Raw genomic sequence first — 13,693 nt, forward strand, 5'->3', positions numbered from 1 at the left:
TCTATATCAAGGATAGGTATACAGCACCTGGGGAGAAACTATTTTGTTACCATCAATATTTTGCTATTTGTATTAGATTAGACTGATTTTCTTCAGTAAACTCACTTATTTGTAATTCAAAAGTCTTATGTATGCAATAAGTAAAACAAAGGGACAAGAGCAGTTGTAACTTTCCCTACAAGACAAAGAACCCTATCCCTAATGAATGCAACCCTTTTGGGTTCAGCTAATCTTTACTTAACCTAACCTAACCTAATTTAGCATCAAAAATACTTTTTTTTCTATTTTGGTCCAGATACAATAAGAGGGAACTAGGAAGTAAAAGCTTTTTATTTTTAATTATTCATTTATTTCTTTTACACGTGCCCTATCCCTATGTTTGGAATGTGTATATCCACCCAAAACAGTTTTACACCTGAAGACATTCCAGACTTCCTTTATAAAGAAAACAAGGATGACTATTTTTAAAGAAAAAGTAATTGTCAATATTTCCTTTATTTCTTTGTATAAAACTAGCAGCTGCGCCCCAGGAGCTCTATATTCGAGGGTAAAATAAGCAGAAAAATCGAATAAAGCCATTTGAAGACTTAATATAAAAAATACTGGATCTTTATGAAGTTTCCATAAAAAAGAAAACTCAATCGGTTCAGTAGTTTCCGAAGTCTCCAGCTACAGACAGATACTCCTTTATATAAAACGATGTGAATTGCTCTTCTGCATTTATTCTAAATAACTTAATAGGCTTGTGTTGTTATCAAAAGTACAAAAAAGTTAAAGGCAAAATGTTCTACTTTTTTTTATATTAAAGTTTTATACCATTAATTGCTACTGACATCCAGACGCACAAAACATTCTACAACTTTTGAGCATCGCCCCATTTAATAATAAAACACATTTTTAGGATACCATAAAGGGGATTTTAATATGATGGAACCGCCTTTTTATAAATGTTATCGTGAGCACTTTTAATTCAGGCATTTAGACAATGAATGGGGACTTAAACTTTGCACATTTTTGTCTATTTTTTTGTAACATTTTTAACCAGCCATGAATTAAAAGCATTTTTTCTAAATTAACAAAATTTAAACATGAAAGTAATTTCTGTAAAAAAAGATCCACCCAAAATGTTTTGCTTCAAGGAAGAAAAAGAAAAAGTTAAAATTATAAGGAATCAATAATGTCAGTTTGATTGATTGATTTCTAATAGTCCAGTCACTGTATAACTATAGCATGCCGTATGTCTGTTTGCCCGTCACTTCGTCAGAGAATATTACGTTAAAAATATGTAATCACCTACATTCTAATATATTTCAAAATTCAAGAGCAAAAAAGTATTTCTCTGTCTGTCTTTACAAAAAACTTGGCTTTCCATATTTTATAAAAATAAATTATTGGCTTTTTAATTAGGGTTGGGCCGGATACTTTTTTGGCCGGATACCGGATATCCGGCTGATTTCTAATCCCGAATATCCGGTTCCGGCCGGATATCTGGCCAACGTTCGATATCCGGCAAATTACCGGATATCCGGCTGGATAACCGGATATCTGGCGTCAAAAATCAGCCGGATATCATGTAACCGGTTATAATATTCTATATCCGGCCGGATATTGAAAATGACCAGATATCCGGCCGGATAACCGGCCAGACCGGATATCCGGCCCAACCCTAATTTTAATTCAGCGCTATTCATGGACACAATTGTCCCAAAAAAAGATAAAATATACAAATATAAGTCTATTTTCATGCACTTGTGTCTGCATGTTATAAATAAAGACAAAAACTAAAAATGAATGTTTGTCTGATTGGTGTTTTGGTCTGAAATTTTTCTTTTCGCAATTAGACTAAAAATACACCCCCAATCCTCCTCAGTAATACCTAATTTGTAAAAAAAGTAATGTTGATGTTTCTTAAAAGTAAGTCTTGGTGAAGAAAAGACCTGAGGGTTTTAACAGTGCAGTGGCCATAAGTGGGGGGGGGGGGTTTGTGTTTGGTGAACCTCTTATGATTAAAAGGATCTTGCCAAATATTTTGCCTTCAATCATTCATCTGTAAAGTTTTGCTAATAATAATGACAAATGTATTGAATTTTTTAAGCGGTTTTTCTTTCAGTGATGGCTGACAAATGTCTGCTTCTATGTTCTAAGACTTTAAGTCTTAAACTTTATTACAATCGATTTTAGTTTATATCATAAAAATTCAAAAACTCTGAACTTTTATTAATAAAAAAATAACCTTGTTTTATTTATTTTGTAATACCTAGTAAATTGAACATTAACATCCTTGTTAAATAATAATTTTGTATTGCATATTAAATTGCCTAATATTTTTGCTTAATAGTAATAGAAAATTACAATGGTTTTGTATCTTATATAATTTAAATATTTTTATAACAAAATTCCCATTGAAAAAAAGAAGATTATTAAATTTTCCAATTGCATCAGAAAACTTTTTTTCTATTAATTTTAGAGTTAGAAACATTTAAATACCCTAGTTCATCTTTAAGTAATTCTGTTTTTAAAACCCTGAAATTCATATAAATTTTCTTGAATGGTTTTAAATTAGTTTTAAAAGCTTTGACACTAGATTTTATTATTTCAAATGAAAATGAAACCAAATAAACTGCTTCATTACATATAAAATTGATAGAGAAATTTGTAAATGACTAGGATATCTAAGGTTATGAAATATAGAACAGGGATATGATAGCTGAAGAAAGACTAAACTACATCTACCCATGTGCATATATATATATATATAGTATGTTATTTAAAAAAAAAATTAACATGTAATAATAATCATGCAATTACATTCCATGACGTCATTAATGATAGTGTAAGGACATTAAATTTGTAGAAACTAAAAAAAAAATATCCTGCCAATTGACGTCCATGAGGAGAGATAGACGTACCCCCTCAGTCTTTCTTACCTCTCATTTTACCTCCTTCAAAATTAAAAATATATATTTATTAGATTACCATCTCAAACTTTTACAACTCCTCATTTTACCCCATCAAAATAAAAAGCTTGAACGTCTCTGCTCTTGTCCCAGCAGTTTATAAATTGACAACCTTCATCACCCACTGTGTGTTTACCAATCATAAATATTAAAATATTGAAACCTATAGCTACAGTTTCAAATTTCATGGTTATATTGTACAGAAGTGTGAAGTCGTAACATGCTAGTTTGTTTGTTGATTGTATAATACATATTACTTACGATCTAATCTATTAAAATAAGTAATAATATGATCTGAAAACATAATGGCAAAATAAAAGAATACAAAAATATAATACTAAAGGCTGACAAAATTATTTTTCTGGTGATAAACTATGCATGTAAATGGAAGAAAAAGTATAACTCTCACAATCAAAAAGTACAAAATTAATTCTGAAACCGAAAAATTGCCATTACGTACCAAGGTTTTATAATCCTGAAGACGGTAAAGCTATCGGTACGGCCGTTTACGAGATCTTACTCAACACGCACACAGTCATTAAATAATACTACTAAAGGATACAAGAAAATTTGTAGATTTTTGTTAATGCAACAATGAATAAACACCAATTGTTTGATCTATAAATAAGGCCCAGGTATTTTGTGTAAAGATTCTCAGGAATATAGGTATAGGACAATGGATTATAAATTAAACTTTGATCCAAATTGTTTAGTTTCATTTAGCATTTATAAGATGATGATTATGGGGATGAAGAAGAGGTGTATATTAATTTAAATGTTATTGTCATTTCCCTCCCTTGCAAAGGGCCTAGTAACTAAGTGTGCATTTATTTTAGCAAAGTTTTCCAATTTTAAATAATATAGCAACGTATTTAAGAAAACAAGAACATAAAATCCCAGATGTTTTACAACTAGCCAAACTTCTAGGCAGATTGATTATTTTCTAATTATTATTTGGCAATGTAAATCTACATTTATTTTTTGGTTTGATTGGACGTCACACTCCCAAAAGGGCCTTATTTTCCCCCTTGTCACTTTTTTTACTTCCCCCCTTTTTTTATTCCCCGATTTTTTTCGTGATTGGAGACCTTGTCATTCAGAATATAGTTTTAAAGAAACTTTTACCAGAAATGCTTGTTTTTGAATATTTAGTGTTAATGAGTAAAGTTTTTTCTCGTATTAATTCGAATCCGATGGATAGGAACCGGTTCTCATCCATACGAAAAAACTATGTCTAGCATCGTATTATATCCAGTTTTCTACGAATATAGAAATGTACAATCATAAGATTAAAAACAGTTTTTTTAGCCGGTGTCTCCGGCACCTCGGGGCTAAAAAAACTAGTTTTAATCTTATAATTGTACATTCTAAATCCGCGGAAAGCCGTTTATAATACGATACGAGAAATAACTATTATTGTATTAAAAAATTTAATTAAAATGTTGTTTATGGAATTTAAAAGATTTTTAAAATTTTATTGGCAATAAAAAAATGAGTAATAATTTTTTTTCTTTGTAACAAACTTTATGAAAGCATTTTTAATACTTTTTTCTTACAAAAGCAGATGTATTTATTTAAATAAGTTTTTTTTACATACCTACAAAAAATATAAAAAAAAAACATTACAAAGATGGGATTATTGAAAACAATAATAATAACAAAAGCAAACTTTTTGTCATCTATTCATGTTCATATTTGATTTCTTTTATTCAATATTGAAATCAATATATTAAATAATAAAGGGTATTGCTTTTTGGTCTATTTATCTTCATAATAAAGTAAAAGGATCATTGTGTGTCTGTCTGTTTGTACCGAAGATAATCACTAACCAATGAACTGATATGGTTCTTCTTTACAGTGTAGCTTTTCATAAGTTCAAGGCAAGTTTATAACTATTTTGAAGGAGGGTACCACCAATTTTCCAATAGAAATCCCCAAAATCTAAAAACATACCTGGCGGATTTTAGATAATTTTTGGTAAACAGCGGGTCTTAACATAGGTTGCGTTCCGCTAGAGGACTCTAGGGGAGTAGCCGCTAGTAATTAAAATAGCATGAACGATTTATTAATACCAATTGCTATTTATTGCTTACAACTTTTTGTTCTTGTTATCAAGCAAGGAAAATATAATATTCTTAAGGAATTGAATAAATACCAATTTCTTGTTAAAAGAAAAAAATGCAAAGTAATATATTTTGTTTAAATAATGATTATTAGGAGAGTGCTTGAAGCGCTCCTGAATATTTGACAACTCTAAAAACCAAAATCGAGAAAGTTAAGCTTTAAAATTATTGTCAAGGGTTTGCTACAACCCCTTTATTTTGCCAATAAAAAATAATAAACTTCCCTTCATCCCTCCTACTACACGCTACAAATTATATGAATGAAAAATGTTTCTTCTTAAGCCATATCCCTCCTTGTTAAGTTTGAATTATTAAAAGCGAAGCTTTTCTATAATTAGGGTCGGTCCGTCCGTACGTCCGTCACGGATAGCTTTTTTCGTTAATTTAGACATGTTAGAATTGTCCTATCGATTTCAAATTTTGCATGGTGATTCCTGTAGTAGTTAGGTACGATTTAGAAAGAGTAGCAACTCTATATTCATTACAAAAATGTCCGTACGTCCATTTTAAACATGTTGATTTTTTTTACTTTTTTAAATAGCTTTTTTCGTTAATTTAGGCATGTTAGAATTGTCCTATCGATTTCAAATTTGCATGGTGATTCCTGTAATAGTTAGGTACGAGTTAGAAAGCGTAGCAACTCTATAATCATTACCAGAATGTCCGTACGTCCATTTTAAACATGTTGATTTTTTTTTACATTTTTAATAACAAATTTGTATTGGCCTAATTATCCGATTGTTCTGATTTTTGGTATACTGATTCCTGAGACAACAAAGTACAATATTATAAGCGAAGCAACTCTATAATCATGTCCTAAAAATGTAAGTATGTCTATAATCATTATCCTGTATCAAGTTTTTCAACAAATTTACTTACAATTTTGCTTTGACTCTTATACATTCGCATTCTGATTATTCAGTTTTGACATTATACAAGTGTTAATGTCCGTTTGTCTTACCGTTTCAGAGCTTCGCTTTTATGGATGTTGTCATCCTTGTTGTTAAATATTGCAATAAGGAAATAAAGAGAAAGTTAGTTACACAAAAGCTGTTCAATATACAAACAAGGATGACAATATCCATAATAACAATATTGCAAAAAAATATACAGTTTTAACTATCAAAACAAATTGGAATTGTCTTGAAAATTTTACGGAAAAACTGGAATTTAAAGTTGATTTATAAAATTGATGAAAAGACAAAGTGAATGTGTCGCCTAAACATTTAATATTCTAATTTAATATTATGATTCTTTCAAATAAAATTTAATTTATACCATCTGACAATAAAAAAAAAGAGTTATTACGCTTAAAATATTAAACCTTTTTCCAATACAGGAAAATTTCCTTAATAAAATTTTAAATGTGCAGACGGAACATAATAGTTGCGCTACTTAAAAAAAATCACGCGATAGAAAAGGTACAGTTTTAACAAAATCACAGTAAATATCTTTTGTGCTAAAATATTGCCTGATTGCTGCGCGAAAATTTTTTATAGCGAAGCTTTTCTACATTTTTGAGGAGGGTCAAAATTTGGGGTTTCAAGGTTTTGAAGGGACTAATCTCTTACTAAAAAAAATTGAGGGGGTTAACATGAATTAAAATCAATCAATGAACCATCCAACAAAATTCAATAAAAGTCAAAAGAAAACTTATTATAAACTTCGGGGGCTAATTTTTTAAATAACTCAATTTCCATCACACTCATATTACTTATGGACATATGTCTTCTTGTTGGATTGTTTTATTTTTCTAATTATCTTTAGTATGCCATATATTTAAATGCTTCGATATTATTGGACGTCATAGTCCTAGTTTTTTTGCTATGCAACAATACGTTGCAAAAATTTGTGTATTAAAATTAAATAAAACAAATGCGCGATTTCACTTCAGATTTGAGAATGTAGAATGATTTCTGAGTGATCAGCTGACTGGAACATTTAGTTGGAATGAGGAAAGTGAGACCTGTTAATGGTGCAGCTAGCCGTCACATAGTTCCACGAATTGTTTGATGGACAGACAAATGTAAATTGTACAGGTTAGACATTATTTTTGTAGTAGCTACTCTATAAGCAGGACTTGTTCGTACGTATGGCCCATTCCTTAATAATCTTATTTTGTGATTTTATTACTGCAATCAATCTAAAGAGATAAAACAATGATTCCCAATGATTACAATTAATTTTAATTATTTACTATTTGAAATTTTAAAGGTTTTAAAACATAATTTAAATAAATGCCAAATATATGGAATATATGAAAATAATTTGTTCATAACTTCATAACAAAAAGCCATACTAAATTTTACATTTTTAAGGTAAGTTTTGTTGCTGTAAAATTTCATCTATTTTTTACTTATAAACAAAAGAAATAACAAACTTGGAAATGATTATCACAATCTTGTTTACGTTTTTTTAATAATAGCCTTTTTCTGAATTACCTGTGCATATATTCCTGAAATTTTGACAGGTCCAATGAAACAGTCATAGTAAAAGGCATCGACTGGAGTTTAACCAATTCAACAAACAAACAAATTAGACTTTAATACTAGAACATTATATGCTGGAAAAATTATGAATAAAGGAGAAAAAAATACTTATTAAATTCAATTTTTTAATTGAAGCTAATAAAACTTATTTCTAACCCATGCAGGGCTTTTAATTCCTTTACTTAATCTAACTAAAAGTCAGCATTGCGATTTGGCAATTCGGAGCTCATGTCGCATTAAGAACAAAAATTATATAACTGAATTAGGTTTGTATGAAATCACCTGCGATTTTGTTAATAACATTTTTGGCTGTTTTGAATAATTACTTCCAATTTAGCCGGCATCAACTATGCATTACTTTTCTTCATTTCCAAGAAATTTTCTTTTGACCTTTTGTGACAATTTATTTTCTAAGAAAAACTACATTTCTATCAAATAGTAATGATCGTATATTAAATATGTTTTAAATTTATCCTAAAATGATTTTTAGCAGCGCAGCTTTTTTAAACTGGGTTATTATTTTTCTAATTTCCTTTAGCTTTCAATAACAGATAGTTTGTGTTTATAAGACTAAATAAGAAGCTAAATAGATGTACATCTTCATCTTCAATGGTGATAAGGAAAGTTACCATTTCTGTAGATTAACCTTAATGGTAATACAGTTTGAACACTACTGATTTGATACAAACACAACAATATTTATTTAAAGTATCCAAAGTTTTTGAACCAACCAATAAAATAATGTGGTTATAACTTTTGGGTAATAGTTTTTCATTATGTCTTCTCCCTCTATATAGCTGTGCTCCCAAATTATTCGAGCAATAATACTGTTTGTGGCGGAGGGACAATAAACCCACCCTTTTATGAATTTGGCAGAGCAATTTAAAATTTTTATATTTTTGAAGATTTGTTTTTGTTCGAACCAGATATTATATCAGATGAATGAGTTTTTTAAAAGCTACCCTTCTCTTTATTATGTTAGTTTCTAGAAATTTTTTTTTGTCAAAATAACGATAGATTAAAGACTCAAAGAGGGATCTAAAATACAAATTTATGAAGCCTCATACATGTTATACACAACTAAAATGATTTTTAGATGCTCATTGTCATAATAATCTTCACATCAACAATTTTAAAAGCAGTCAATAAAATTGAGTTTCACCGACAAAATAGACAAATGGATATATTGAAATATATAGTAGCTTCGCTACTAAAAGATTATTTACAAATCTAGAAAAAGAAAGTCCTAAATATTTAATCCAGTATTTGCAAAGTTTTAGCATTTGAATGGTGGCATATTAAAAATTGAAAACTTTAATATTTTCAAATTTTTTTAAAGGGACACTACAAACTTTAAGATTAATTTATTTTTAAATATTGTTAAAAAAGCTTTAAAAGTATATAACTAATTCTTTAAAAAGTACTGACACATTTATTGGACTGAAAAACTGTTCCTAAAATGTTAATGTAATAATATTTTTGATAATATTATCAGCCTTTAGCTACACAACCCCCAATGTAAGTAAAGTTTCCCTAAAAATAGGAATACAATAGCCAGGCCAGTCATGAGATATTTCCAACAAACTGTCCAAGGAACATTGCAGAGTGTCCCATTAATGTCCCTACATGAAATGTCACAATATCGATGGCTGTCATTGATTCACAAAATATTTGGAGTTAGTTATTTTCTAACTGTGCGCATCTTTTGTTTCTTTAAAAATGGATATGAAAAATATAGAGAAAGAAGTTGAAAAACTATTAGAGTCAAAGGATAAAAAGAAAAAAATAAGGTGGTATTGTTATTCTTTTCATATAAGTTTTTATCAGGAAGAGAGAGGAGACATTGGAATTATAAATAATTCAGAGGGGATGATTATGTCATCATCAGTTTTGGCACAAGAATAAATTACAATTACAATTTTGTGTAGTTGTGTACATCAATTTATCGTTCATTGTCTCATCCCTCAAATTCTATGAAATGTCATACTTGCAAACATAAATATAAAGGCAAGATTATAACGTCAATAGATTATAAACAAACTCTTTTTAAATTTACTGGTAGTAGTAAAAAAACGGCACGACACAATAACTGAAGTTATTGCTTCGCTACTAAGAAAGAACCGAATAGAAAGCAGCCTTACTGATCTATAAAAGGAGAGAAAAATCAACAGAAGATTGGCGGACATAATCACTTATAGAGTTTCTCCGTTATTGGAACTTTAAACAAATATGTAATATTGAAATTTTGTTTATTTGAGAATAATTCGCAAAGTTACTAATATATTAAGCAAATCAAATACACAACTATTTTAAAAAACCACAATCTAGTTACTTAAAATTTACTAACTGTTGTTCAACCATTTATTCTTTAAATTGACTGACAAGGACGATTTCGTTCCATAAATGCGGACTTGTAGGATATTTAAAAGCATAAATCATTTTCAAGTTTGTTACTTTTCAATTAATATAGGTAAATAAATTGACTAGAATTTTTTTTTAACAATTTAGGTTAACAGTTCGTTCATCCAGTAGGAAGGAAGGGGTAAAGGGGTTGGATGGGGGTATTTCAGCCAGCTGCGATAATCACGTTATTAGAGTACATGTAAATCTGGTGCAACATCCAAATAATAATATTTTGATTCACTTTTAATTTTTCAGTGGCCATTTTATCACATCTAATTTATAAATGTGTAAATACAAAAACATGTCATAAAAAAATGCACTCCTTGTAGAGTATCATTGATCCTTAAAAACTAATATGATTTGTAAGACTATTAACATTTTAACAATTACACAATTTAGTTTAACCAGAGATCCTTGACATTTTTATCTAAAGTTTACTTCAATATTTTGCAGTTTTAATGGGAAAATTACTTCATTCGCCAATGATACATTCATAACCCCCTGATTCTATAATCTTGGTAATTTCTATGCTGTTAACAATGCTAAATGAGTTTTAATGCAATATATAGTTGACATGATATCCTATTATATAAAGTAGTAAGCTTTTTTGTCTGTAGCGAACAGATATGTTTCTACTTTATAGTGAGGGTTCTTATAGGTCTTGGCATTGTTTTATGCTATTTTATTTTTAGATAAGTCTGGTTATAGTTTTAGGCCGTTATTCTGCCCTTCCATAACCCTTTAAATATAGAGCCCCTAGATGCTATGGGCACAGACTAGTAAGAATATAGGATGTTAATTATATGTCATTTTAAAATACTTTTATGTTTTATACAAAAAAACAGTGAAATTTGTGTTTTGTGTCTTGCAAAACCCATGAATTATACTTTGTCCAACCTAACCTTAAATGAGCATCACAACAGCTTTTAAGAAAAAGTTAGTGCGGCATTAATTGGTCCACACTGGTACCTTGAGGGTTTTTGTTGTTTTAATTTCCTTAATCTGTTTATTTAGAGTTTGTCAAGCATGTCATATAGTTAGCTGGAATTTAGGAATTGGTCAGTTGACGAGAAAATAATAGTTTTCTAATTGTATATATTATTTCCAATCTGTCTCCCCAACTTAATTAAATTTCTATGTTTCATTTTTGGGGGAGGATTAATTTATCTTCCAAAAAAGTGAGACTAAATTATCAAAGGACAATTTTATCTAAAACATCTATTATTTCTCTTTTTCTCTGCAAAAAGGGCATTATTTACTATGACATTTACGATTAGGATTTTTTTCTTATATTGTTCATCATTAAACGTAAAGCATGTTATACAAAGATTAGGAATTATGAAGATTTTAACTTAGAAATAAAATAGCCTAAAACCTCTTAAAGCTTTCCTAATGTTGAAGGCACGATCAGTTTAGGGAATAACGTGATCTTAACGTACAATCAAAAATCCTAATTACTTTAATTAATAGGACATCACTTTCAGGAAAGGTAAAGATAGCATAGCTAGCAGGATGGGATCCTCTAGCCCCGAGGCCCAGCTAATCCAGCCACCCAACCTCACCATTGATGGATTCATCAAGAAACTTGGCAATCCAGGCAGATATCAGGTATATTTTTTATTATTTATTATTATAAGTGCAATGCTTTTATAAGAGTGATTCTTGACCAGGTTTTAAACCAACAAAGTCAGTTTATAAAACTACCTGGAAAAAATTACTGCATTTGATGTAGGTATTTGATCATTGCTAGTGTTACATACAAAAGAGCTTTTCATAACACGAAGTAACAGGATGTATGTCTGTTTGTAAAGGGCTGGACCGATCATTCCATATTTTTAAGGAAGTTTATGCCATCCAAGAAAAGTTTTAGTCTATTTGAAGGAGGGTTATGACCCTAGAAATCCAGGGGGGGGGGGGGTTGCCACTAGTAAGTTAAAAACTATGTATTTCTTGACTTTAAATGACAGCAATTAAAGCGTAAATACTCAATATATCTTATTTATTGATATTTAAATTGTAGATATTGTAATTTTGCAGTTATATTTGTGTAAAATTGTCAACCTAACGCATGTTCTAAAATTCAACTTGATATTACATGACATTGTTACATATTTAATCTTATTGTTTTACTATAACATACATTCTAACGGCTGTTACTTTAGCTTCTAGAGGAAGGCGACGTTAATTCGAGAAAAATGTGTTTTACAAAATAGATTGGTAAAGGGATGAATATTTATTTATCTTCTATTGTCCTATCCTAAAAGGTTAAAAAGTTCAAATATTTAAAAGTAGTCAATAAATAGAGAAGAAAGGTATATTTTTCAAGATAATTTTCTGCTTGCAATACTCACGACTTTAATATCCCCTTCACTAGAATTAAGAATCAGATAACAGTAACTAAATGGTTGTGTAAATGTTGGGTTTAATCGAGTAAGTAGCATTTAATAACAACTTTGCAAAACTTCAATAAGGAATATAGGTTGGTAACTTCTAAAGTTCTAAAGTATTATATATTTTGCAAGGGAATAAAAAGTGTTAAGTTGGTATAAGTAAGGAGTAATTTAAGAAACGGAAGGAAGAAATTGATAACAACGTAGGAAAAATGCCTTCACATTAAGGAATACTAACAACTTTGCTAAAAGATTTTTACTGCAAGGAATAAATTTTGGTAACTTCTAAGGTGTTAAGTAATTTGCTAGGCCATAAAGATGGTTAAGTTAATAAAATTTAGTTAGGAACATTTTATAACAACACAGTAGAATTGAGGAATACAGTTTCGTAAGTATTAAGTTCTGATTTAGTAAAGGGCATTTAATAACAACTTTTCAAAGTAAGGAATACAGATTGTTAAGTTTTAAGGTAAATTATAACTTTAAAGATAATCTTTACATTAGGGATGAAGATTAGAAATTTTAGTTAGAAATTAAATTTACCATCATTAGTAAAAATTTCTTTTGAAGTATCTATAATACAAGTAGCTTGATGTCTGTCCGTCTATCCGTCCCTTAAGATCTTGGTAACCACTGAACCGATCGGATTCAACTCTTCAGGGTATATACCTATTGGTCCTGTGGTGGTATTAAGCTATTTTCTTGGGAGGTGGGACACCCTAAACACACCCAAAAACTAAAAAAATCTCCCTCTTTTTTTGTTTATGGGGAAGTTAGTTCACATAAAACTGCTGGCAGCACCAGAAGTACTTAATTTTTTTAAAATTACTTCTTGGGGCAAAGCCCCTAGAGGCTAGGGGCGAAGCCGCTAGTATTTATTTACAATGTCCTAAAATTTATTCTATTGTTTAAGTAAAGGTAGTTATCTTTACTTAACTCAAAGTTCGGATGTCTACTTCACTAAAGAGGCGCAGTAGTAGGGTTTTCACTTTTATCTTTTTGCATAAATAAAGAAGGAATAATGTAGTAAGAGATATTTAATCCAAAGAAAAAAACTGCTTGCCTTGATCTTTGTATTTAGTAAATTATTACAGTTCCTTAAAGCAAAGTAAAATCTTCTTTTTAATCACTATATATAAATATTTTAATGATAACATGAATATTATCTTTTAATATAATCATATATTATAATTAATTATAATTATGATTATAATTATTTGACTGGCGTAAAAGTTAAAGGAAAATAAGTTTTTATTTTAATGAAATATCATTCTTGGGGAATAATCGTTGAGCGTGGCAAAAAGTAAATCAAATTTTCTTGTAATGTGATG

General features: G+C 29.4%; 2 protein-coding genes across 2 annotated transcripts in view; one reads left to right on the forward strand and one right to left on the reverse strand.

Annotated features, from left to right (window-relative positions):
- LOC145314502 (alpha-crystallin B chain-like) overlaps nucleotides 1-13,693 on the reverse strand; it is a 390,513-nt gene that overhangs the window by 88,759 nt on the left and 288,061 nt on the right. The window lies entirely within an intron of this gene.
- Nucleotides 6,973-13,693, forward strand: part of LOC145314932 (solute carrier family 22 member 7-like) — a 111,600-nt gene continuing 104,879 nt past the window's right edge. Inside the window, exons 1-2 of the mRNA XM_080155008.1 lie at nucleotides 6,973-7,119; nucleotides 11,457-11,580. Coding sequence (XP_080011134.1) covers nucleotides 11,485-11,580 — 96 coding nt within the window. The 5' untranslated portion in view covers nucleotides 6,973-7,119; nucleotides 11,457-11,484. The remainder of the gene's footprint in view (nucleotides 7,120-11,456; nucleotides 11,581-13,693) is intronic.

This window comes from Acartia tonsa, chromosome 3 (genome assembly GCF_053477335.1).
Source record: "Acartia tonsa isolate MP-2025a chromosome 3, ASM5347733v1, whole genome shotgun sequence".
In the NCBI taxonomy this organism is placed as follows: domain Eukaryota; kingdom Metazoa; phylum Arthropoda; class Copepoda; order Calanoida; family Acartiidae; genus Acartia; species Acartia tonsa.